The sequence below is a fragment of the Poecilia reticulata genome, linkage group LG22, assembly GCF_000633615.1.
Source record: "Poecilia reticulata strain Guanapo linkage group LG22, Guppy_female_1.0+MT, whole genome shotgun sequence".
Lineage (NCBI taxonomy): Eukaryota > Metazoa > Chordata > Actinopteri > Cyprinodontiformes > Poeciliidae > Poecilia > Poecilia reticulata.
Window position 1 is genome coordinate 14,449,981 of NC_024352.1, and position 27,097 is coordinate 14,477,077.

General features: G+C 38.3%; 1 protein-coding gene across 1 annotated transcript in view; it reads left to right on the forward strand.

Annotated features, from left to right (window-relative positions):
- Nucleotides 1-27,097, forward strand: part of eipr1 (EARP complex and GARP complex interacting protein 1) — a 52,325-nt gene that overhangs the window by 13,917 nt on the left and 11,311 nt on the right. The window contains exons 5-6 of the mRNA XM_008399624.1: nt 10,196-10,295; nt 17,469-17,605. Of these exons, the coding sequence (XP_008397846.1) occupies nt 10,196-10,295; nt 17,469-17,605 (237 nt within the window). The remainder of the gene's footprint in view (nt 1-10,195; nt 10,296-17,468; nt 17,606-27,097) is intronic.

Sequence of the window (27,097 nt, forward strand, 5' to 3'; positions counted from 1 at the left end):
TACACATCTATTTGAAATTTTACCACTAAAAAGTTATCCTCTATCAAGAAATCAATCCATTTTGCAATCATTTGGACGTATTTTTCTGCTGAGATAGCATCATATACAATGTCTTCAACTAAATATGGAAGTTCATGTCTGACTCTGAAGGAGGAACTTTAAGAAAGGTGTCTTTAAAAAACAAAAAACATAAGAAACAAAGAAAAGGCCAATTTTGACATATTTATGTTTTAGACCTTTTAGATTTTTAGGCTCTAAAATATGACATTTGGCCTTTACGTTTAGAAGAACTTAGAAGACAGATTGACAAGCCTTTAGTTCCTCAGAAAGTGAACCAGCCACATACTCCATTATACTCTGAAATGCATCTCGTCTTCATCTCGGCTGCTTTTGTGCGCGTGTGTTATTATTTTTCTCTGGATCTGACTATTGACTGGCCCACATCTTGGATTTTAGTCACGGCTCGATCCTTTTGTCTTACAGTCAGAGCTGTTCGCCATAACTCACTGCCTATGAGAATGAAAATCGATGGTCATTCCGCTTTTTACGCTGCCGTTCATCGTCTGCCTCATGATTGCTATCATTTTTAGACGCGCCAATCAGTAAGCGTACTGTAGCAGGTGTCTGCGAGGTAGAGATAAAGATTGGGAGGGATGGAGGGAAAGCCGAGAGAAAAATGCAGAGATGTTAAATTTTTTTGCTTTTTGCTTGTTTTGTTGAGCTTGTTTCTTTATCATTCCCTCTAAAGTTCTATTTCAGGGTAAAGACTTGTGTTTTTTTAGGTTTGAGAATTTTCACTCTCGAGGTATGGGTTAAAATTAAAGTTACAAATATTTCACTTTTGCTAGGGATCAAAAAAGTTAATTATCTGTGTGTATATGTGTGAGAGACCAGGTCAGACGATGCTGTCGGGGTAAAGATTGATGGTTGTGGGCACCACCGTCTCAGCGCCCAGAGAGCTATAACCCTCACAAGGGCATCACACTGTGCACATACGGTCTATACGTGTGCGTTTCTGTTTTGTTGGGATGTGAATTGGATGCTGTGAAGCCTGCACCCTATGCTGTGCACTATTGGCTTCCTTAGATGGATGGTTCTGGTGTGCCGCCCGCCTCCTCCATTTCTCTACGACATGCACACATCCTCTCTTGTTCTGATAATACTGGCAGCTTGCACCAATCTGTGCATGCTTGTGTGTGTGAAAAGACAAAGAGTTTGTGTTTTAGGTGGTTTTATTTTTACTTTATTTTTGCGTGCGTGTTTGTCCACCTGCTCCATGTGTGTTTGCATCCACTGTAGCGTGTCTGCCTGTTTAGTTCACGCGTGCTGTCCCTTCACTCCCGCTAACAATAACCCTTTCTCCTTCCTCAAAAATCCCCTCATTGTTTGGGCGGGCAAACATTTGAGCCTGTGCTCCGTTGTAAAGCGTGCGCTGAATAAAAATGCTGGCAAAATTTGTGTGTGTGTGTGTGTTTATGCGTTCTCCACGGCGATTTTTGCCCTCTTATTCCTCCTTGTGCACTTAGTTTCGATTGGGAGCCTTGCCAGTTGACCAAATTGATTCATGTGGAGCCATTTGAGCCAATCAGCACGCTAGGAGGGAATGGCAGAGCGCAAAAAAAAAATTCTTAAGATGGAAGAAGATGGCTATGGTACAACTGTGTATTTGGTCATAGAAACGTGTTCTCGTTTTTGAGCAAATTTTATTTATCTTTAATAATACCTGTCTTGGCCGTCTTTTATTACTTTTTTTGCGAAAAGATCACAAGTTTTGGTCTGTTTTTATTCCTTGTCATGCAAAAGAGTGTATTGCATAAAGTAGGATGCATTATTCTGTTAACAAAACCAGATTTTTCTTGACAATATCCAATTAGTGCTGCTATTTAGAGAACATGTTGTTTACAACATATTCATCTTGTCTTCATTTTTTTTTTAATGTTACTATTTTTGACTTATGTTGAACTTTGTAAACTACTAAAGTTAAATTGGGACAATATTATTTTAGTTTTCCATTCAGATTTATAGTTTTGTAAGAAGCACTGAAAGCCAGTTGAAGTTTTAGAGCAGTGTATGGTGTGAGCATCTGCTACCTTGAGACTATGTCCAATTGTCTAAATATTACATTAACGTAAAAAATGAAAGTTTATCACACTAGGAATATATTGACCAACAAGTTTTTCCCTCTAAGAAGTTCTTTACGATATGAATATAACACACATTGTTACGACAGTGACAACACTTTTGCGATATATTGTGCAGCACTAGTATTTGGTGCTGTTAAGACCACACGTTTTCCATAATTAATACCCATGCATGTTTAAAGAATTCAGTCTAAAATCAGATCTTGCATGCGTTTTAATGACCTGACTCACAAAGATGAGGTTAAAACTACTGGATTCTGATCTTAGAAGCTGTTGAGGTTATTGGACTCCTTATTATGAGTTTTCATGTAAAATAGGGCAAAATAACTCCTCAATCTTTTGATTGTTGTTAACCTTGATGTCAGAATGGTGTTTTTTTTTGTACAATTATAGAAGTGTTGCAGGCAGATGATTGCTCTGATTTTGCAGACATACACTTGTAACCCTATAATATTAAGTGTACAATTGCTTAATATATGTTTTTGAGACTTCTATATATTTTACAAAGATTGTGCTTTCTTTAAACCTTACTACCAAATTATATAGCCATGACCCCTCTTGTGAAGGTCCCAAATGTCACAGGTGAAACAGACCAGTTTTAACAAAAGTCTGTGTATGCATTTTAAGAAGCCTCCAAAGGTTTTTTTTTTTTTTTTTTTTTTTTTTCATTGAATAAATTTAAGAATTTTCTTTTCGTAATTTCTCTATAAATTTGTCTGGCTGCAAGGTTCAAAAGCTGGCCAAGTCGAGAATATGATTCTTACCTATAAAGATTGATGAAAGCAATGGTTTGAGCTTCATTGAAATGGAAATAATTTTTTTCACCACTTTTTAAAGATTTTAAACTCGTTTAAAGTATAGTTTTCTGACCATTATTTTTTGAATAACACTTTTAAGGGAATCTTTTTCAGAGCTAACATTGTTGATTGGTAAAATACTTTATTGCAAAGAGAAGTTTTTTAATAAGACAAAAAAAAAGACAAAAAGACTGATTGTGTTTTCCATGTACGTAAAAAAGGAGACTACTCTATTGGATAAAATAATCTCCCACATCTGTTCTCACTGCAGTACAGTAGAGGAAGGATCTTCTGTACTGCACAGTCCACTATGATGAGCATGTTGTGGAGCATTTTTGCTTTTGCACAAGCTCTTGAAGGTCCAGAGTTCAGTCACCCATCTCTATTAATTTGTTTACCTCATTTGTAACATTGGCTTTACATAGAAGATACATTAGGTGCACAGTTATTAGCAAAGTGATTTTTTTTTTAGGATTATTTTTATCAATCACCAACTAAAGTGTTCTTGGTTAATCCAAAATGCTAATAAACCTCGTAAATTATGTTTACGTAATTAAAAGTGACGCTTGGGCTTTTATTTGAGAATATCTATAGGCACACAATTATTGGGCAAAATCATTATAGAACTAAATGGAAAAACACACGCTTCTGCATCATACTCCATTATTTTCATCTGTTAAAGTGAGAATTATAAAACAACTCAAACCTGGCTGCATAGTGGCGCAGTTGGTAGAGCTGTTGCCTTGCAGCAAGAAGGTTCTGGGTTCGATTCCCGGCCCGGTTCTTTCTGCATGGAGTTTGCATGTTCCCCCTGTGCATGCGTGGGTTTTCTCCGGGTACTCCGGTTTCCTCCCACAGTCCAAAAACATGACTGTCAGGTTAATTGGCTTCTCCAAATTGTCCCTATGTGTGGGTGTGTGGGTGCATGGTTGTGTGTCCCTGTGTTGCCCTGCGGCAGACTGGCGACCTGTCCGGGCTGTATCCGACCTCTCGCCTGGAACGTTAGCTGGAGATAGGCACCAGCAACCCTCCCAACCCCACCAAGGAATAAGGGTGTAAAGAAAATGGATGGATGGATGGACAACTCAAACTTTTCAAAAAAATATTTCTGATCAAAATCAATTGACCAATAAATCCATCCTCCTTTTCAGTAACAGGGATAAGCCGTCTATTCATGGATTCTGTCAGTTTCTTGATCTGCTGACGATCAGCTTTTTGTGCAGCAGCAACCACAGCCTCCCAGACACTGTTAAGGAAGGTGTACTCTTTTCCTTCACCATATCTCCCATTTAAGAACTGCCCTCAATTTCTCAACTGGGTTCAGGTCAGATGAGGAAGGAGGCCATGTCATAAGTTTTTCATCTTTAACGCATTCACTGGCTATGCAACTACTTGGATGGATGTGATGGAGCATTGTCCTGCAAAATAATAATTTTCCTTTAGAAAGATGCAGACTTCTTCCTGTACCACTGCTTGAAGAAAGTGTCTTCTAAAAACTGGCGGTAGGTGTGGAAGTTGACTTTGAGCCCATCTCCAACACAGAACGATCCAACCAGCTCATCTTGAATAATACCGTCATGTACTAGTGCCCCATCTTGCTGGCGTCTGACATGAAGTGGAGCTTTGTGCTACTGATCCAGCGATGGACCCATCCACCTGGTCCGTCAAGAGTTACACTCATCAGTCCACAAAACCCGTGAAAAACCTGTCTTCACATATTTCTTGTGTGTGTCAGTGTGCCTTGCTTAGCAGTGGTCGGGTTTCAGCTTTCCTTGCCTTTGCCATTTCTCTGAGTTCAGAACATCTTCTTGTTATATGCACTGCAGATATGTTGTAGTTGGCAGAATTTGAATATTTGGGTTCCTGATAGCTCTTCTGACATTTGGTATTTTTTTTTAATTTTCAGACTCGATTAAACCTTTGTTTAGGCCTATTTTGCCTTACGGAAAGAATCTGCCTAATATTTATGAACACTTTGATATAAGGTGTTGACCTCCTTAGGCCATACTGGAATTGTCTCTGAGTAAATTATCATCCAAGCTCTGTTAATAGGAGCCATAATTGTTAACATAAGCTAAATTATTTATTTCATAAAGTATAAAATTCTTGCAATAATTCTGACATTTCCACCATACAAAGAGCTCAACAGTGCTGCCAAAATCCCCATCCTTCAGTCTTCCTGAATGGGCTTTTACATAGACACAATGAGCTTGTTTTTGTGTTTGGATTTAACCTTCTCATCTTACTTCTCATGAGATAGAAAATATTCTGTCTGACAACCTTCAAACTCTGCTACAATAATGCAATTTCATTTTTCAGGAACTTGCTTCACAAAATCTTGAGAAAGGCAAATTAAGAAGATAAGAGTCACACATAGTAGTTTTCATGAACTTCATCTACATACTTGCAAAAGGTGTCACTTAGTTTGGCATTTTTTACTTGGTATGCCTGTTAAATCCTGTCCAGAAGGAGGAGGGCCACACCCGATGTGTTTGTCTTGTACATACTGGGATTTAACTTGTATACATGCAAAGCACAGCATAAAAGGAGAACAATCTGAAGAGCAAGAGACATATAGAAAGGCAAAGAGACAGAAAACTGCATCCCTTCCCTCGACTTAGATGCATGGGGCTGTGAAACCCCCACAGCTCTCCCTGACAGTATTTACATACTGCTTCAAATGCTAGCTTGTTGCAAAACTCAAGGTCAAATGCATGTAACTTACAGTGTTTAATAAGAAAGAAAGCCGATATTAGACACTGCTCAGTAATTGTCTCCGACTCTCTGCTGTTGCATAAGATAATTGATACTTTGGGGAAAAATGTGATGTGCAAATCCCAAAGTGGTGAGTATGTTTTAATTGGCCCTATGGTGTCCTGATGAATGTGTGTTTTTGTATGTGTCAGGGAGAAGGTAGCAATCTGTTGTCTTATTTTAAGGTTTCTGTGTTAGCAGTTGTTTGCACTTAGGCTCATTCCTCACGTGTTTGGCACCTGCTGTTCAATTTTTAAGATGGGGCTGTAGGTGTTGGGCTTGTGCTATTCTTGGTCCAATGTTCACCTTCAGTGAGTTATATAGTAAGAACCCATTTTACAAACTTCACAAATTTCTATGTACTTATTTCCAGTCAGATATATAATCAACCCATATCTGTCTGAATTTTTTTTAGATCACCACAAAGTGCTGCACCACTATAATGTGTAATGGAAAGAAACCAAGCTTTCTTTCTTTTTTTCTCTTCCAAATAAAACCATAAAAAGTCTGGATGTCACTGATACCTGTAAATCTATCTGTGAGTAATTTATTCTTAGTATAGATGGATTTGTTCTTTAAACATAATGAAAAAACAACCACATTAATAACTTTAACAATGAACGACTGTGTCCATCTTTTATCCAGCCTGTTTCCCAAACAAACCCCTTCTTTGAAATTGGCAGGTTTGACCCCAACAGTTTGCTTCAGATTAAGTTCTAGCTCATGAAATCCTAGTTTTAAAACGAATATTAAGCACTGGTTTTTGCTACTAAAATATTTTTGGGGTTGACTCTAGGCATAAATATTCCTTTGTCTTCTGAAAATGAATTAAAGTAAATGTGATACAGCCCTAAAGGTGAATAAGTTTGCATGCTGGGTGTGTTTACGTCTGTGTTTTTGCATCCAGAGTCCATAACTGTTTGCTCCTCAGGAGGGCAGTAAAAGCCGTCCCTCAGCAGCCTTAGATTTACAACCCTAATAAACACAGCTCCTTTGCCCCTCCTCTACTTCTCCCAATCCCTCCAGCGCTCTGCTTCGCCTCTTCTAATGGCGCTATCTATATTTGAAACTTGGACTCAGTCCAACAGCAAACTCTAACTTGGTCATTTGTTTTATCTCTCTCAAACACTCTCATCGTCTCTCAGACATAAGCATTGTTGTGGCTTCTCCAGGTTGACAAATGAGTTCAAGAAAATGAAGTGTCTAATTGATGAACTTCCTAAATAAATGGCATCATTTTCTAAGCGTCTTATGACTCTGGTTTTATAGCTATGTCAAAATTAGACGACCAAACCTACAAGTAATCCAAATTTACACTGCATTCAGTCCGGATTAAAACATAATTATCTTTTAAGAAAAAAATTATAACATTAAATCAACACTGAAAATGGGAACATTTTTATGACCATAGTTATATTTGGCTCGTTTGAAGGTTGCTGACATTATCTTGCATGGCAAGACTGGGAGTTAAAGAACTGCTTTGTCTGTTGGGTTCTTCCATCTTGTCACTGTTTCCATCGTTATTTAGCTATCTGAACTAAGAGAAATGAAGAAAAGTACAGATGTGATCCAGTCCCCAACAAGGGAGCAATGAAAAACTCAGCAAGTGGCCCTGTGCTCATAATATATGCTTTAAGTAGAGCACAGTGAGGACTTGCAGCTCCACGAGGCATGCAATAAAGAATCAATACTCTGCAGACGGTTGTATGCAGGGAGCGATCAAAGCAAAGTATGCAGTAAAAGCTATTTTTTTAGCGACGGTGAAGCAACCATGTGTCCCACTCTTGTGGCATTAGAGTGACAGAATTGGGCTGCAGGATTTGCCTATGAGTACTCTCTCATTTATACAAGGCTGTCACTTTTATTAGCAATGAATTTCCTTCCTAAAGTATAATCAGTGAAGACTGCAGCAGGTGAGATGCATAACAGCCAGCAACACAAATCTGATCTGGACTCTTACACTTGGAACATGGGTAAAATATACATAGGCTCCTGGTCAGTCAGTCCCATTCCCCTATCACTTATTTGAACTCCCATTTTAGGCTTTGCTGTGGGAAAGAAACTGTAGCCCTGCAGAGAGCAATGAGGAGGGTGGGAGCAGCACATACTTGGGGTTTATTGAGACCATTAAGACCCTCCTTCTTTCTTGGTTGTTTCTGACCAAGTGGTATATATATTTGTACACATGGCAGTAGGACCACAGGAAGGAGGTAAGGGAAATCATTTTTTTTCTCATATTATACCTTCATATTATAGTGCTGCAATATATCAACAAATATATAAAACATATCTTTTTATAAAAGCTACCTATTGTGGCATTTAACTGTGGGAGAGTGTGTGCGTCGTCCATTCCCCTGCGCATGACTAGACTTGTGTGCTAGTCATGCATCTCTGAATTTTTGTAACTCACTGTGGATTATGCACATCATCTTTCACTCAAAATGGACGGTTTTGAAGGATCACCTCTGCCTGGTGCAACTCCCTACAGCTTTGTGGCATCTGTTGCAGATGTCAGAAGTTCTGCACTTGGCACTGCCTCCCGTTCAGCCTGCTGCACTTTTGATATCTGATGGCTTAGTCCAGCACCTGCCTTGATGGCTGCAGCTACATGTTAATTTTTATGGTCTACATAGTGTTCACATTTGTAAAATTCACGAGATTTTTCATTAACAGTGACCAATCATTGCAATGGTCTTTCAGAAGTAGAATCTATTTTTATTTTGTCCGGCCGTAAAAATGTCACTAAAATAGCATGCAATTGCATGCAGTCAAAATGGTCTCTAGTTGTGACCAAAATAGGTAGAAATTATCGTATGTCATTTGTCCCTTTCACAATAAGCATGACTTTCATTTTCTAGGAAAATTTACAGTTTTAGGAAAACCCTCAGCGTCCTTGACCGCGATGGATTAGTTTGTCTAAATAGAGAGACTCAGCGCATTTCATCAGGAGCAGATAATCTCACCATAACAAAATTGTTTGAAATATTCTAAGTAATTAAAGTCTGGCCTCTGACAAATAAGTTGTTAGCATAACTTATTTGATCACTCTGTGATAAACAGCTGTTTCCTGACAACATGCTAGCTAATCTTAAAATGCCGAGATAACAGCAGGTAACCGTAGCAACCGGTGATGGTTTAAAGTCAGGCTGCATGCGGACCCTTCATGTTACATATTATTATTCTATTCTTCTATAGTTACTGCTTAAGTATTCTCAATAATGTCTTCCAATATCATAGAATTATTTTGTTTAAAAATTTATTGTCAACTTTTATTATTTTTTACACAAAAACAAGGCGGGCTGTTGTCCTAGTGCCCCTACCACTGTCATTCTTGAATAACATTGCATTACACTTTTTTTTTCATTTTTAAAATTTCTGTGAACTGATGAGAGACTACCCATTTGTTACCCATTTGAGGTAACAAATAAGGCACCTCAAATGGGATTTTAAAGCGTTTTTTCATGATCTGCCTGAAACATAATTTATAGCTAATAAAAGAGATAAATTTTACTGAAAACTCCTTTTTTATACTGTTGCTATGTTTTCCATCCACTTTTTTTTTCCCATTTTCTTCCGCTTTTCCGGGGACGGGTCGCGGGGGCAGCCACTTCCGAAGGGAGGCCCAGACTTCCCTCTCCCCAGCAGTGGTGGAGAAAGTACTCAAAAAATTTATTTAAGTAGAAGTACAAATACACAGACAAAAATGTACTCAAGTAAAAGTAAAACTACCACGTTAACATTTGTACTTAAGAAAAAGTACAAAAGTACTGGCTTTTAAAAATACTTAAGTATTAAAAGTAAAAGTACTTGCTGAACGGATTACCTAATCGCTAATGTCATTAAGTGAACCGATCATATTCAATTTTAATACATTAGATATGTGTCATTTTAATGAACAATGCCACAGATAAAGCATGTTTTTATTGTGTTTACTCTTTGCAACATAGTTTAGACTTAGATATATGATTCTATGCATCATAATTTCAGGGATGGAAACATCTTGTCTCCTGTCCAAACATAACATGAACTTCACTTCGGAGGAAACCGCTTCACAGCAGACGCTGCCCCAATCCGCCTGTCGATCTCCCGCTCCCTTCTTCCCTCATTTGTGAACAAGATCCCCAGATACTTAAACTCCTCCACTTGAGGCAGGACGACCCCCCCTGACCCGGAGAAGGCACTCTACACTTTTCCTGCTCAAGCCGGTTTTTCATTAGTGCTAAAACGGTTGACCCCCAGTTGCAAATGTTAATTAAAAGCAGTCTATTTATGGTTTATTTTGAATGGTTCTATTGTGTAATTTAGACATTTCTGAAGTGCTAATAATAAGGTGCATTCAGTAGGCCACTGTATGGGTAGTGGTACCTTGATGTGGTAGCTCACATCTTTCTGTTACACTGTGTGGATTACATGGAAATATAACCAACCTCTTTGCTGTTATTGACCATGACTCAGGTCTTCTGAGTGTTTATAAGCTGCATGTGTGTCCTTCTGCATTTACAGCGTGTTGTGGGAGCCCATGGGCGATGGCAAGCGTGTGATTTCATTGGCTGATAACCATGCGCTGCTCTGGGACCTCCAGGAGAGCTCCACACAAGCCATGGTATGAGACGCACACACACTGAAAATCACATTCACACACACACACTTATTGTTTGAGAACCAAGTTTTTATTTATTTATTTATTTTCTTGGTTTTAACTGAAACATATTTTCACTGACAAAACAGCTGCCTACACTATTCACACATGTTCATATAAAGTATTTGCAAAGATCTATGTTAGAGCTCCTGTAACAGCCACACTTCTGCCCCATGCTGATTGTAAGACTCTTGTGTCACAACTGAGAAATCAGTCCATCTCTGCATTATTCGTCTGACGCGTGGTGCGTTTCATTCTACAATGTTTTTTCTTATTTAAAACATACAGAAACTTCTTGTGATATTTTTATAAGAATTATGTGCTGTCTGACTCCATTGCATATAATGTGGGGAAATCATGCTGTGCAGCAGAAATAATTGTCCTCATAAGACATGGGAATGAGCAGGACACAGTCATGTGGTTTGAACAAAACGAGTTATGAACTTTGCCTCTGCCTGTGCACAGCTGTATTCATGTTGTGTTTAAAATGTGTGAGAAGAAAGAAACTTACAAAAAGAACATAATTCAAATTGTATGGTGATAAAAGGGTGTTCATGAATGAAACTAATCTTAATGAACCTGAAGTCAGAGTGTACCGCAGCATCTCTAAATTGAAGTCACTCTAGTTTCACATGTTAGGACCTCACAGAGGTTTTTGGGATTTTTATAAAATTTTGACGGAATGCTTTGTTGAAATGTATTTTACTAAATGATAGCTGCAAGTCTTTTCAGGTGTGTCTACATGCTTGACCTGTAGACACACAATACATTTATGTTTAGATCCGGACTTTGACTGGGCCATTTAACATATGAATATGCTTTATAAAAACATCAGCCCCCCTTGAAAAAAGCAAAACAAAAAAACAGCTTCAGATGCATGCTATTCACATGCTGGATGGTGAACTTCTGCCCAGTTTAGCAACTTCTGAAAGGTTTTGTTCCAAAATATGTTTTAAGTCAAAATGCTTAGTTCTGATGTCATCTGAGCACAAAACACAGCTATTATTCCACATTAGCTGTGTGTTCCCTTCATGAATCTGCAAACAAATGGTCCTATAGCCTTTTTTGAACAACTCCATTCTCAGATTTTCCATGTAGGCGAGACAGATGCAGCTAACATAGTTAGTAGCTGACCTGACAATAGACTCCTGCCGTTCTCTGTTCCTCCTTTAGATTTACAGTGTCCCTTTACTCCCTTATGGCTGCTTCTGTTGGTGGTAATTAACTCCTCCAATGACATGACCACAACTTTATGCCTTATCAGACACACCTGTCTGATGTGATCATTGGTCTTCATCATGCAGTTTATTGTGGTATATCCTCTTACAAACGTCTCAGCCCTTCATGGAAAAGCTGCGTTTCCACTTAGAAAAAAATTATCCACTTGTGGGGTATAATACCTGATTGAGTGACATTTAAAGACATTCAGTTGACTTTTATTTTGGGGTATCAAAGTTAGGAGTTATTTCAAATTGCACACCACACTTATCAGATTTCTATTTATAAAAATAGTCCAAACCCATCCGATCCTTTTCACAGTTTAAACCCCTTTTATATCAATAAGAACATAACATCCAAATGAAATATTTAGAAACTTATTATTTATTTTACTATTGAAGCAAAATGTACAGATAAGCCATGGGAATACATTTGCAATGGACTGTGTTTTGTCTAAAAATGAACAGAAAAAAAAATGTTGGCCAAATACTAAATTGAGGACTGTAGAAAGTTCTCTATGAAAGTATTATGAGATTGAAATAAGAGTGGGACAAACCCCAAATATTGCGCAACGCTGCCTGTCAGTTGCCCCTTGCTGGCAGAAATACACATTAATGACTCTTAATACAGAGAAAAAACTATGTAACTAAATTGAGTGTAAATACTTGTGGTCAATTTGCCTGTGGTTGTGTCCTTCGTAATGCAAGGTGAAGAGGCTCTTCACTGTAAATTCACCGTCTCCAACTTGCCAGCTTTGCACTTAGAAAGGCCATTATGTGTATTCAAAGCCACAAAATAATGGCGTGTGTCATGTGTGAATGCATTTGGGGAAGAACTAATCGAGTTGTGATGTGTCAGCCGGCTTTTGTGGACGTGTGTGTGCGTGTGTGTGTGTGTGTGTGTGTGTGTGCGTGTGTGTGTGTGTGTGTGGATGCGTGTGGGGGTGTGCATGTGTGTGTGTGTGTGGGGATCCATTAGAAGCCAGATGTGATGAGAAATATGAAGTGTATGACTCATTAGTGGTTTATGTAGATTCACATAAAGGGCAGCAAACTCGCATGCAAGCACAAGTCGGTCTTGGAGTCTAAAAGTCTGTTAGACTCTTTCTTATTGTTGTTCAGATAAATGGAAGGCTAAGACCTCTCACTCTGTGTGAATATTTGCCAGGGTTATTTATGTTGAGTTCTAGGTCATTTTATTATTAAAAAGGAAAAGGGGACAAAAAGGTTGATATTTTACACCACCTACTCATCTTCAGATTGTGTCCCAAAACTAATATGTATAGATATATTAGTTTAATAATAGCAGCAGAGGAACTGAACAAAGCCATTCAGTCCTTGTTGGCCACACTTCCAAATATTGAGCTATTGAAGAGCTGTAATTGCAACAAAGTGTGTTTAAACATAGGGCTGGCCCAAGGGAGCTGGGCACAAATGCGCACTGCACTTTTCAGTGAAGGTTGTGTATTATTTTTCCTTCAATTCTACAATTAGTGACCTTGAGTTGTTTTGGCACATGAAATCCAACTAAAATACGTCAAGTGTGGCTGCAGCGGGACAAAATGTGGGAAAGTTATAATCATTTGCACAGAACTGTGTAGGTCAGTCCAGCACGTAAACGAGTGGACCACAGAGGTGATCCACGTATGTGAAACAGACACCAAACAGAACAATTGATATTCATGCTTTGAGGTAAACATGGGCATGAATGTGAATGGAAGAAATATGAGAAGAAGGGAGGAGCAAGGAAAAACATGTCGATACAGGATCCTGCTGATTGCAAAAATAAATATAAGAACGGAGGAAGACTGAGCCGGGATAACGAAAGAGTGTGGAGCTGATGAGGAGAAGGGGAATGTGAAAAAGGAAGGGAGAGCTAGGCAGCCAAGACAAATTCCTCCACTGCTGATGAGAATGCTAATCTTCTTACCTCCCTCCCTGCTTCCTTTTTTCATCCCACTCTCCTCTTCAGTCTGTCAGAGGGTGATGTGTTCATCTCTAGTCATGTCCAGCACAGCATGGATCTCTTGCTCTCTCTTTTCTCTTTCTTTATTTCTCTCTTTCTCTCTGTCTCTCTCTCTCTCTCTCTCTGTCTCTCTCTCTCTCTCTCTCTCTCTCTCTCTCTCTCTTTCTCTCTCGCCTGGATTAGTGGCTCTATGAGTTGGATGTGGTAGTGTGTATGCATTTATAAGAGAGGATTGTGGGTTTAATCATGCCAATGTGCATTGTTTTTGTGCCCATGATGTGTGTTTCCAGCACTCATCAGTTGGATTCGCTGGTGGAATTGAGGACACCTACACACCTTGTCCCGCACATCTGCTCTCACACAAACTAATGCGCACACACTGAACCATCGTGGTGTGGAGAAAGCATGACTGCATGGTGATTTGATAGAAAGCTCTGCATTAGAGCTGCTTGCCTCCTAAATGAATGTGTCCCCTAGTGTTGTGTGTACTGCCTTGTTAGGGCCCCTAATTTGGTTAGCGCACTAATAAAGCTGGGAAGCTGGGATGCACGAAGCTCCAGCTTTGCTGTTGAACCATTAGTGGAGCAGGATTCCTGGAGAAGTTTTCTTTTTTACTGGTGCTTAAGAAAGCTCATGTTCTCTGAGGAGGGGAGGGGAGGGGAGCTCCTACTTCTCTGTCGAATACAGGCTGTGTCTTTCCTTAAGTTACGTGAAAAGACATTTAGAAATGTGTGTGCACGTGTCCTTTGGCACCTTAAAACCATATTTATAGATGATAAACCTAATCTGGTTTATCCTTTGAATGGACCCTTTGGTAATTACTAGACTAGCTGTCCAGCATGTATTGCCCTCATTTTAAGTGGTTAAAACATCTTCAAAAACAGCTTAGTTGCATAAAATCAAATTAAAGTTAAATAAGAAGAGGAGTATTGAATGAAAGCTGTGTAAGTAGTTTTGAAATGATGACTCACTAAAGATTAAATTTCACATTATGTTTAGGTTAGAAAGCATCTCTCTGTCTCTGGTGATGGGGTTTTACAGACTTTTTAGCGGATCTCCGCGTTGTTTTCCTACATCTGTTGAAATTTGTAGGACATTTTTTGAATACAGACGCAGAAAATAAATAAAATGTCCTAAATTTTTTTTAGAATTTGAGTTGGTAGGGTTACAATCAACTTTTTTGAGCTTTACATAATGTTATAATGTTATTACCTCATCACAAACATACCTGGAGTGATTCTTTGAATCTTTCATACATATTTGAGTCTTTCAGCTGTGCAAAACGTCTGGACAGTCACTGATTTTTTTTTTTTGTCTGAAACATTACTGAATGTAGCAAGAATGTTGCTGTACTAGCAACAGTGGGGTGACTATTAGTAACTGTATATGTGCAGACATGACAGTCAAACCTCTCTCAAAGCAGAGCAAAAGAGGACAGTCGTTCATTTTTAGACTTTTGCTGAGGTAGATGAGATCGGCGCATAAGATCGGGTTCACATGTATCGGCTGATCACCGATCTCCCAAATTTAAGGAAATCGGGGTAGATTTATCGGTGCATTCTACTATAAATACCTGGTAAACGTAGATATTTATGCTTGACAGTGAAACCAGAACATTTGAGTCTGGAAAAGTGCGCAATTTTAGTGTTTCATCTTGAAACCTTGCAGTCCAACTTAACAACTGACAAATATCTACCATTTCCTGTTTTTGCACCTATACAATTCTTCTTCCTTTAATCCCTCTTGCTTTATTCCCTTCCTTTTCTCCTCTCTCCTTCTCCATGGGCCGCTCACCATCTCCCTCCTCTGTCCTCCCTAGCTGAAATAATGAGAATGTACCAGGGAACAGTGTGGTGACGGACCGATCGATGATCTTTGCTCCAGCAGCCAGGGATGGGAGAGAAAGAGGGAGGGCTGGAGAACTGGGAGAGGGAGAAGGATGAGGATAAAAACCTGCAGATAGTCAGGGAGCAAAGAAAAATGGACTAGTGTGGTTCTGCTTTTTGGAATTGTTAGATGCATCACAAATTTTAGAGAAAGATATTATCCAAAGCCGGTCTGCTGCATTAATTGGATTCTATTTTTCAAGAAAAGCCCTACGAAGCAATTTACTTTATAAATCAGAGGGCTTGAAGCATTTTGGCTTTCATTAAATTCACCATCATTGTTTTTATTGGAAATATATCTGAAAAAATATCCAGGGACAAGCATGTCGTCCTGTTTGAGAAACCTCAGATGCTCCAGTTTAATCGGCCTTCACTGCGCCACCTAATTTCTACACCAAGTGATGTTTGAAAAATAAATGACATAATACATTCCAGTGATCCTCAACCAACCTACACAGCTTTGATTCAATACTTCACACTAATCCATTTTAAACGTTCTCAGAGCTCAGCAAATCTTTCCCAAAATAAATGGTCTTGTGTGTAAATCACCTCCAGCAAAGCAAAAAACTACCTCAATCACTTTAACCCGCACAAATTTAGAGGAAACTATTGATTAATTAAAATTTTCTGCAGCGCTGGTCTCCACCTACCACACATCATTTATTTGAAAGACCAATGGGAATCCGTTGGAGGTTTGATAAAAAGTAACTAAATCATTACTAAACCAGGAGGAATAAAATCAGTCTCTTCACTACTAACATTAAATTTTTTGTCTCTTTCAAAACGAATACTAGCTCTACTCTCAAGCACAATGAAGTAGCAAAAACCTTTCAAAGTATTCTTGAGTCTTGAATTTGGAGTATAGGTCACAGGATAGAGAAAAAAAACCCTAGCCTGAGTAAGAGCTTTTCGCAAACTGCACAGGCTTACCTTGAAAAAACCTGGAAGAAAAGCACTAAGAAAACACTAAAAAAACTTGCTGGATGTCCTCAAGTATTCAGTTCATCAGAGTTGAGTTTTCTGCCTGGATGGTGGGAGCTTTCAAAGGGGAGGTCTTCTAAAAAAGGTCAATGCTTCGAAAAGTGTGTTATTCAAAGTCAAGGGTGTGAATATGAACATAGAAGAACTACAAAAGTGAATCCCCTGCAAGTTTATTAAAATTGAAGAGCTTTATAGATAAACTATTAGTGAAAGATAAGCCATAGCAATAACAGAATTGAAGAGGTTCTGCTTTAAATTAGTTGTAAAATAGTTATAAAGTAAAATAGTTAAAAAAAATACATATTCTGTAACAGAAAAAAGTGATCATGAAGGCTGAAGTTTCTCTTCTTTCAAATAGAAGTCCTTTTTTATATGAAAATCAATAAACTTTATGTGTTAGTGAGCATATTTTCCCAGTAAACATATGGTCTTATTTGCTGGTGGACCTATTTTTGGAAAAAAAAAAAGAAGCTATAATTAGTTGAATTATATGAGTAGAATAAAGTACACTGATCACAAATCTGCACGGTTTCTATAGTTCTTAATTAAATCCACTTATGACTGGTAACTTTTAAAAGATCAAGTTGGCGAATAAACTTCTACTGGTATGAAATCTGTGAGTAAAAGTACCACAATATTTTGTATTAATACTAACATTTCAACGGAAATGCATAATATGATCTAACTCCTTTTATTTAAAACAGAAATGCAACAATTATTTTAGTTGCTTGTTGGAGAAAACGTCTGTTTCTAAGGCGTGTAATTTGAAAAGTTTTAAACTAAAAACGGTATGACAATTAAAGCAGTTTTGAAACCACATATACCTCAATACTATGAACAAATCTTTTGCTTTTATTGATTTTATTTATTTTTATTTATTTTATTTGCACAATGAAATACAGCGTCCAAAAGTAAACCTTAAAATGGTTTCCTTGGGAATATATTTTAATCTTGATTAAGGCAGAGAGAAAAAGCTTCTTATTATGCTGACTGAATGCACTGTTCTTGCTGAACTTGTCGCATGTATTTAAGTGAAACTTCCATGGATGCTCTGACAAGTTAATAAAGGTCTTCCGGTGTGCTGCAGGTCTCCAGCACTGCCACCCTCGAAGGTAAAGGTCAGCTGAAGTTCACCTCTGGCAAATGGAGCCCCCACCACAACTGCAGCCAGCTCGCCACGGCAAACGACACGACCATCCGAGGCTGGGATCTTCGCACTATGAGGTGAGCTCCATTAAGGGAGGCAAGTCTGAAAATGTAAAACTCCTATCAAGCCTCATGCCTTACACGTATTTGTTTTACTTTATTTCAAATACTTCAATTATTTATAGTCTGGGGAAAGACAAGTTGCAATGTTTTATTTCAAATACCACGTGGCTTTTACGGTTTCTTTATATCAACTGTTTCACTATAAAGTTTATGGAATTTGCTCGATTTAGCAAATGAAACATCAAAGTTTGGTTTAGTGACCTTGATGTTGAAAATCTCACAGCATAACACTTTTAATTCCTTGCCACTCAGTGTTGAGCCATGATTTCTCACACAGGAGCCGTCTGCTATCACCTGACTTAAAGCCAGTTGGATGTTTGAGTCGGATACTTTTAAATCTGACAGAAATGAGTCATTTAAGTGTCGTGTAAGTTAAATTGTCAGAGCTTAATGGTTTCAGAAGGTATTTACATGGCTTTACAAGACGTTTCAGTACTGCACACAGAAATGTGTTTTTAATTATACTCGTCATGCTGAGGATGTTTTAGAACAACTTTCTTTTCAAATAATTAGAATTTCTTATGCAAACAAAAGTGCTTACTTTTAAATCTATATGCTTTGACATTTTTGTCCCAATTCAAGCCAACAATCAGTAATAACTTAAGAAGTACTTCAATACTTTTGCTACATACTATTTCAGGTTTAATCAAGGTATTTTGATTGTCACTTCATATTTTCTAAATGAAGAATGAAACTGTGTTTAAATTGACCAGAAAATTGCAAAAAATGTCCAAAAATACAATCAGTATTAAAATTACAATCTACAACAGGTTAAAAAACATATACCATTGAATGTATTGGTAGGGGACTTTTTCAGCTGAAAATTCAATAAAAATATTCAAATAAAAATACACAAAACTATCAAAGATACATAATAAAGAATTAACAGACTTGGATAAATCTATTTAAAATGATACATTAAAGTAGGAATGAAATCAGATGATACAATGTGGAAACTTTTTTAGAGATTGAAACTATATAGGAAAAGATTGTGACTGAATAGATTTTTCTAATATTCTATAAATGTTTTTTATAGAACATTATAAGTGCACAAATTTTGAATGTCTTTTTGATAGTCAGGATGCTGCTAAAGCAAAAATAAAAAAAAGAGCACCCTTTGTAACCTCTAGCATGTTACACTGACAACAATCTTTCGTGTGGAAGTTATTACTAGGAAAGGATGACTGCATTGTTTAGAATTAGGTCAGTGGAAATATAAAATACATATGAAGCTAGAAAATATATATATATATATATGTGTGTGTGTGTGTGTGTGTGTGTGTGTGTGTGTGTGTGTGTAATGTTTCATTTAAATGCATTCATATACTGTATATTGATGTTCTGGTTGCATTCTCCGTCGGTTTTAGCACACTTTTGTGTGACGTTTTGCTTAAAATCCGTTGTTCACAAGCAGAAGAAAGTGCTTTTTTTCACCTCTACATGTAATGAAGTGGGAGTGGTGGAACCGTAATGTTCCTGCTTGACATGGAGCATGTGTAGTACCACACATTAACCTTGTAACTGCAGGTTATCAGCAGCACACCTCACAACCCCTCGTTGTGTGTCTGCATTGCAAGTGTATGCTTTGTTTGTGTGCTCTGCGTTTCTTAGCTACTTGATGAGGGAGGTCAGCGTGTGTGTATGTGTGGGCTGTGCTAGAAGAATAATAATCACCTCGCTATTGATCGCCGTGATAACAGCAAAGTGCCAAAGAGATTGAGAGGGGAGCTTCGTGAGGGAGTAAGGGGAGGGTAGCGAGAAAGTGAGAATGTATTTACAAGATGCGTATCACAGGGCTAGATAAGATAGTTGAATCATTGATTTCACTCCACTCCCTATAACAAATTAAAGAGTTCCTGCACACTCTGTTTATGCTGCTTTCTCCAGCTGATTTAACCATTTTCACAAAAGGAAGGAATAGGTGAAGTGTAACCCTTAGACCCTAGACTCATATTTGGGAATATAAAGGACTATGAAAACGTATATTTTCCTGTGGGACATCTTCAACCAGTAAAGGGAGTAACATCTGCTTCCACCTTTTTTTAACAGTACAGTTATTGGAAGAAAGTGCATCTATGAAATATTAAAAACCTGAATTTAAACACATACGGACATACATAAATATTAAACTAAATATATATACTGGATAATATAGATGTATTATCATTAAGTTGTAGATTTTTTTTTCTCTGTGTCTCAGCCAAATGAAGTAGAGAACATTTGACTGTAGATGCTGTCTACTGTAACTTATTTTCCTATTTTCCTATCACTTGCATTATCTTGAAGTTACCAGGACCAGCCAATAGTGGTCTTGTGACAAAACCACAGATGGTGTCTTCAGAAAGGTGATGGCCTCTTCTCTCTAAACAGAGCATGATTTAGGTTTGGAAATTTACATTTGAATGAACCATTAATCAGACAGAAATGAATGTGCAGCCAGCAGCGCATTTAGAGAAAACGTAAAACAAATGTGTCAGGTGTCACTGAGAAACAGCAGCAACAAGCACACAGTGGATGTAATCATGAACGAGTCGAAAAACAGGTCAAAACAAATTTAGCTATAGTCTTTTAAATGTAAAAATCTAAACTTTCTTTCATAATAAATCGTGAAATTAAGCAAGTTAGCTGATATTGGTGGAAAAAATTTGACATTTTCCTAAAAGAAAAAAAAAAGTTTTGAAAAGCTAAAACCATGAAAATCCCCAAATGTTTGAGTAGCTTTAGGTGATGTTTGGGTTCTGAATAAAAGGTCTGTGGTTTCTATGGTTTCCTTGCCATTTGTTTGTGAGAAAGATTAACTGATTAAATCTCTGTAGCTGTTTGACTCTCTTAGTCCAAGGTTTTAGACAAACACAGATTGCAACCAAGGGCACCACATTATGTGTGTGTGTGCGTGTGTGTGTTCACGCATGCACACTGGCGCACAAGTGTGAAGTGGTTGCAAGAGTAAAGCTTGCAAGTGTGAATGAGTAGCGAGACGCGTTTGCCTGTCTGAGTGAGTGACCTGCTTGTGACAAGTGTTTGCTCTTTGCTGTAGGTACCTCCCTGTATCTCTGTGTGTGTTTGGTTTTAGCAACCTGGTTGTCAGCGTGGGAGTCGGTGTGTTTTCGTGTGTGTGTTTGGTGCCCAGTTGGTGTGGCAGCTGTATGATGGCAGGCTCTCAGCACGCTCCAATGCCTCCTCAGATGACCTTTGAGGTGTTCCTTCACACCTGCAAATGCAACAAAAAAAGCAGATATAGGAGAACACACACACACTCACCTCTACAGTTGGACACACTCAGACCTGTGGCTTGTGACTGACTTTGCCTGCCCAAATCTGGCTGCCATGTTCAGTAACAGGCACAGCGAGTGCAGCCCAGGAGTATGAGATGCCTTATCTAAGTTATCTAACACCCTGGAGAGGAACAGACTGTCTCCCAGTCACACAAAAAAAACAAAGATAACACTTCTTATAAAACATATATAGATCCTGTTCTACTTTGTACTGATGTAATATGCAACATTATGTAAATTATGAACTACTCCGCTCCAATACTGGGGACAGAAAGTGGTGTTTAATAGAAAGCCGTGACACATTTTCACTTCTGCATGATGCCTCAGTGTACTCTGGCTGTTACATTATTCAGGGGACTGCTCCAAGTTGTAAAGAGCTGCAGTTTAGACTTTTTTTCTGTTTTTTTTAATGCCGTTTTTAGACGTTTTACTGGCATTTCATTAATAAAAGTTCCTTTGATATGTTCAAATTGTCATAAGTTACATATTTTTTGTAACCAAACAAATAATTAAAAAGTATAACAAAAAAGTTGATGTTGAAAATCTACCCATCTTGTGACCCATCTTGCATTATACTAAGTGTTATGAAGGTTATATCATTATTAATTAATAATTTTGATCTAAATTTTCTTTCTACATTCAAACTTTGTCTGCCACTACAGTTTTGTTATCTTAAATGTGCACAGAAATTAAAGAGACAGTGTTATGTAAAATCGACTTTTCCATCATGTTATTATGTTATTCTCTTATCAAAAAGAAAATAACAATACATGGAGTGGTGCTTTGATCTGTTCATGGATGTTATAGTTGCCTTTTAGTTTTGACCAAAAGGTGTTGCATTTTGAATGTTGAAACAGCAGCTTTTTGATTTAACATTTTTAATGGTAAATAAATGTGTAGTTGTGCAATTTATTCTTGTCTGATTTGATGAGGATCCTCCTCTCTAACCTACAGTCCTCTGGGTATCCACAAATGGGGCAATTTCTATTTTCTCTCTTACTTATTTTTCAGAAACTTAAATTGTCTCAGTGGAAAGAAGGTTGGAAAATAAATTGAGCCAATAAGTATCAATAATAGATTCCGTTGTCTTTCTGTACTTGTGCAACAGACAGACAAGTTTGTAGCTGGTGTGCTATTTCACCGCATTTTCCTGAGTTCCCTTTTAGACACCAAGTTTGCAGTGAGGGGATGAAGCGGTCGCACAGACACACTGAGCTGTGTAATGGCTGTCAAGCCTGCAGCCTTGCCATGCACTGCAGCCAGATGCATACTGAATAGCAGAGCAATGTTGCAGAGAAGTATGGATTTTACTCCTGTCCTCTGCTGTGCATTTGTGTGTGTAAAGAGACAGTAAGCCCGTTGAGCGAAAAAGAGGCTGAAATGATTGATGGATGTGCTATTTGTTCCCTAACAGCCCAGGTTAAACGCCAGCTTTCTATTGGTGGAAAGACGAGGAGTCGGAGTTAAAACTCCAGACAGAAAACGCTGTCGTCTCCTCTCTTTTGTGTTATTCAACCAACCTTCCTTTTAAAAATCTCATATGTCAAAATTTAAACCAGGTCATTATGCTGAAGACATAAGCTGCTTTGTTTAGAACTGTAGATTTCCATATGCCACTGTTGATTTGAGGGCGACCTTTTGAACCCAGCTAGTGTCAAGCTGATCATCTGTGACCTTTTCATGTCCCTGCTCCCTGTCAGAAGACACGGCACCATATTGCTTCTCTCTGAGCAGTGTGGTCAAGACTTCATTTAGTGTCTTAAAATAAGTAAATTAAATTACAGGAAGTACTTTTGGATTTATCAACACAACATTGTTGTGTTGTCAGTATTTTCTATTCTTCTTTTCCTACTGTTATGGCTAAGTGGAAAATTTTAAATTAGTTGATTCTTGATTAAAAGAAAAATAGGGATTATTTGTTTTGTAAACAGCAGCAGTATTTCGCTAGCTTTTTTAAAGAACCAAAACTAAAAAAAAATAAAAAATTTAAAGCAGCCATATGTAATTTTGTGCTAGGAAGCAGGACTTTCACATGATTCAGGTAACCATGTGTATATTGATCTATGAAGATGTGCACATGCTTGTTGCTGTTTTTGGGCCAATTCTGTCAACATTTTCCCTCATTTTAAATAATAAATGCAGTTGTATTTTGTTTTAGCTTTATTTCATGTTTTATTGTTATTCCCTCACCAGAAACATACTTGGAGTGTGGCCTTGATTCTTTCATGCATGTTTGAGAAATCCTTGAATCTCCCATGGCAACCATTCGGGTGGTACCTAAACACCTGCTAATACTAAACTCCCCCTTAGCTCCCTACAGACTAGTGGCAGCAGCAATGAACAAACACTCAATCTACTGAGCTTCTCATGCAAACTATTTTTCAGTCCAACACTCCTAAGAACAATTGTAAATGATGTAAGGGAAACATATTATTGCGATGATGTGCTGAAGGCAGAGTGTCGGAAAAAGCACTCTGCCTTCGGCCCAATTTCTGTCTCTTTAAGTCAGACAAGGCGTCAAATTACAAAGTCAAATTTCTTTTAAGTAATGGTTTGTACAAACATCATTTTTAAAGCAGCTAAATGTAACATAGTTATTTGATTGTGCTATAAAATGGCACTATATGACTAGAAATTAGATAAGACTGCCGTTTTGCCTAATCTGTGAACATTCATAAACTCCAGTCCAGTAAGTGGCATAATGCTTCTTGTGGGATAGTTTATTTGACTAGGAATGTTTGTCGCCATGCCTTCTTGCTGCCCGAATGTCAAACCACTAGAGGATACAATATTATTATATAATCTATCATTTTGTTTGTCTAATAAGAAATTTACTCAAAATTAAATGGTGGTCGTTGTTTATTGGTGGCTAATTTGAAAGTGATGAAATATATGACCAGGCACGCACAATAATAAATATTAACACAATGTGGTTTGATGAATTTGGATTTGGATCCATTTTGAGTCCAATGTAGCCAATTTCATTCAAAACTGCTGGTGTAAACGGAGGGAAAAATAGTGATTGAAAGCTCAATATGTCCATGGGCACTGTGATTACTGTTTCCATGGATACCTTACCACATGTCATACTCCACAAAGTTACATGAGAGGCAGAGCCGCCCACAGCACACCTCAAAGCATCCCTCTGTTCCAGTTTCAAACTAGTTAGTCTTCATAAAAAATTTAAAAAGTAAAATAAAATCACAAGCAGAACTGAGCTTGTACTTTTTTCTCCTTTATCTAACTAGTTAATGATCGTCTGTTGTTGTCCTTGAAAGAAAAACAAGCGCCTGCAGTACTGTGAGATAATTAGCCAGACACAAGATTTGCCGATTGCGGCAGGTAACCTTACAGTTAATCCAAAAGGCTTAAAGAAACACCGCCTACTAACCATTTTGCATGCAGGTACTCAAAATCAAAGATCATGCATGGTGGCAAAGATGGTTTAGATTGTCTTGGAAATTTACGGTGATTAATTTTTCAGAAAACCTTACTCTAAGTCAGGGGTGTCAAACTCCAGTCCTCGAGGGCCGCTGTCCTGCAACTTTTAGAAGTGCCTCTGCTGCACTACACCTGAATAGAATAATTAGGTCATTAGCAAGGCTCTGGAGTACAGAGGAGGTAATTAAGCCATTTGATTCAGGTGTTTTGTACCTGTGGCACATCTAAAAACTGCAGGACAGCGGCCCTTCAGGACTGGAGTTTGACACCCCTGCTCTAAGTACTTGTAAAGTACTGTGCTAAAATTTTGAGCTGTCCCCGATTTATTTATTTTTGTCTTTGAAGCAGCCAGATTTTGTTTTTTGTAATTTTCTCAAGTGGATCAGATTCTGTGGCTATTCCGGAAATCATGGAGACCAAATGCAACAGCAGACAGGTCAGTGTATCCAAGAGCAGCCCCCCACTCCCCGACTCCCTCAATCAGCTCTGACTAGCCAACAGCAATTAGCAAATACCTGGTTTATCTACTGAGCCTATTATAGAAGCCACTTAAGAGCTGAATAACTCATAATACTGCCCCATTAATGGAAAAGCTATCAGTCAAATACTCAACAAATGTTGCCTTTTATGAAAGAGTAACAAGAACAAAGCCATTGTTTAAAAAGAAAGACGTACAAAGCTTAATTTTCAGGACTAAGCTAACAACTGGATTAAATAAGATCAAAAATAGACATTTTGGCCTACAGAAAACAAATATTTAAACATCTTGAGAACACTCTGTGGTTAACCACATTGGTCTCAGTATCATGATGTGGGAGTGCATTTGACAAATTAAGGACAGGGAAAATTGATATGTTGAGACGTTGCTACATCTATGGCAGCTGTAAGAAAACCTAGAGGCTTCAAAAGACAAATGTTCCCCTTCATTCTTTTCCAACTGAAACACTTGGTTGCTTTAAATTAAAGCTAAAATCCCTCTTGTTTACAGTTGTCTTTAATTGACACATTTGATGTATGTTGATGGTTTTTATGACATTTGACGAAATTTTATGTTGATGTTTAAAATTTGATGTTTTTATGATGTAAAGCACTTTGAACTGCCTTGTTGCTGAAATATGCCATGCATGACTTGACCCTAAGCATATAGCCATTGCTTCAATGGAATGGTTAAATTGGGGTAAATTCATGTATTAGCATGGCAGAGTTAATGTCCAGGTCTAATACTAAAACTGAGAATTTGCGGCAATACTTGAACATTTATTATGCTCTCCATCCAATTTGGCTGAGCCTAAAACTGGGAAAATATGTGTCTCTATATGGGCAAACGTTTCCTAAAATGGTGGAGGTGTAGTTGTAGCTTGTGTAAGCGTGTCTCATGAAATCACAATATTAAGTGATTTGGTGAAGAAGCCAATGAAGGCATTGCTCTCTGCATAGTAAGATTACAGGAACTGAATTGAAAATGAGTGAAAAATCAGCCACATTCCAAAAAAAAGTACTTTTTCTGTGTGATCTGTCATGAAGAACATGGCCAATGATGACCGAGTTTCGATTCTTGTTCATAAAATTTAATAAAATGAGTAGCAATCTAAGACTTTTTTTTTTTTACAGCATTTTCTGTTTGATATATTGATATCTCTCTTTAATGGGTAGACTCTGCCTATCTTGCCTTCCCTCCTTCAACCTGTCTGCCCACCTTTCTCTTCTTGTTTCCATCCATCTTTCACTGCTGGCTCCATCTCAAAGCCAGGCTTTAATTTTGATCAGCGATGAAATGATTGCCCACCTCTTTCAATTCTTTTTTTCTCATGCCCCCCCCACCCCCTCCTTCACCCCCCAATTGTTGTCATAGAAACAGAGGAGTGTGTGTGTGTGTGAGAGAGAGAGTGAGAGATTTTGTGTGCTACCACAAGCATCTGTGTTCCAGTCGATTCCCTCAGTGGAGAGATTTATCACCCAGACTAAGTTAGGAGGTTGTGTGTGATGGCCAAATGTGCTTCCCTGTCTGCCTTTGTAGTTTCCTGTGTGCACACCTTTATCATCTTCTCTATTTACACACAGGAACAGTATGTGAGGATGTGTGTTTTCCCTATTTTATATATATTTTTTTATCTGCTTGCGCCCAACAGTGTGTGTAATAGGTCCCCTGTCCCCTCATCAGTCCCCCATCACACACTCTCTAGCTGGCTGGATGACTTTAGATTGAGTGTTTGGTGGCTTAGGCCGACCACAACTCTAATCCTCTGCACTCAAACAAACGTAAACACACACACTTGCACACATATATAAGGTCCCAGGTCTCTCCACTATTAGCCAGGGCCAAGGGAGTTTATGCGTGTTTCTGAATGACTGTGTGTGAGCGTGCATGTTTGGAGGGGGATTGCTCAGAGACACAAGAAGGGGGAACGAGCGAAACTAACCCAATTTCCTGCTCCATTTCCTTTTCACGCGGCGGCTGCGTCCCATTCCACAGCGGGCCGGGCTGAACACCAGCCACCCTACAGCCCGAGGTCACGCCTTTTACCTCTGAGCCACACGCCAGAGAGTAGGGGTTGGGGGATGGGGGCTCGGTTTAAATAAATCATGGGGCCCCAGTTCAAAATTACACACGAAATTGCTATTTTGAGTGAAACTGAAGTTCACTAAAAGTTTCAAGTCGACTCGGATCAGAATGCTGCGATTTGATAGGAGCAACTTTGAAATATTTATATGTCCCGTGTTTTTTCCCATC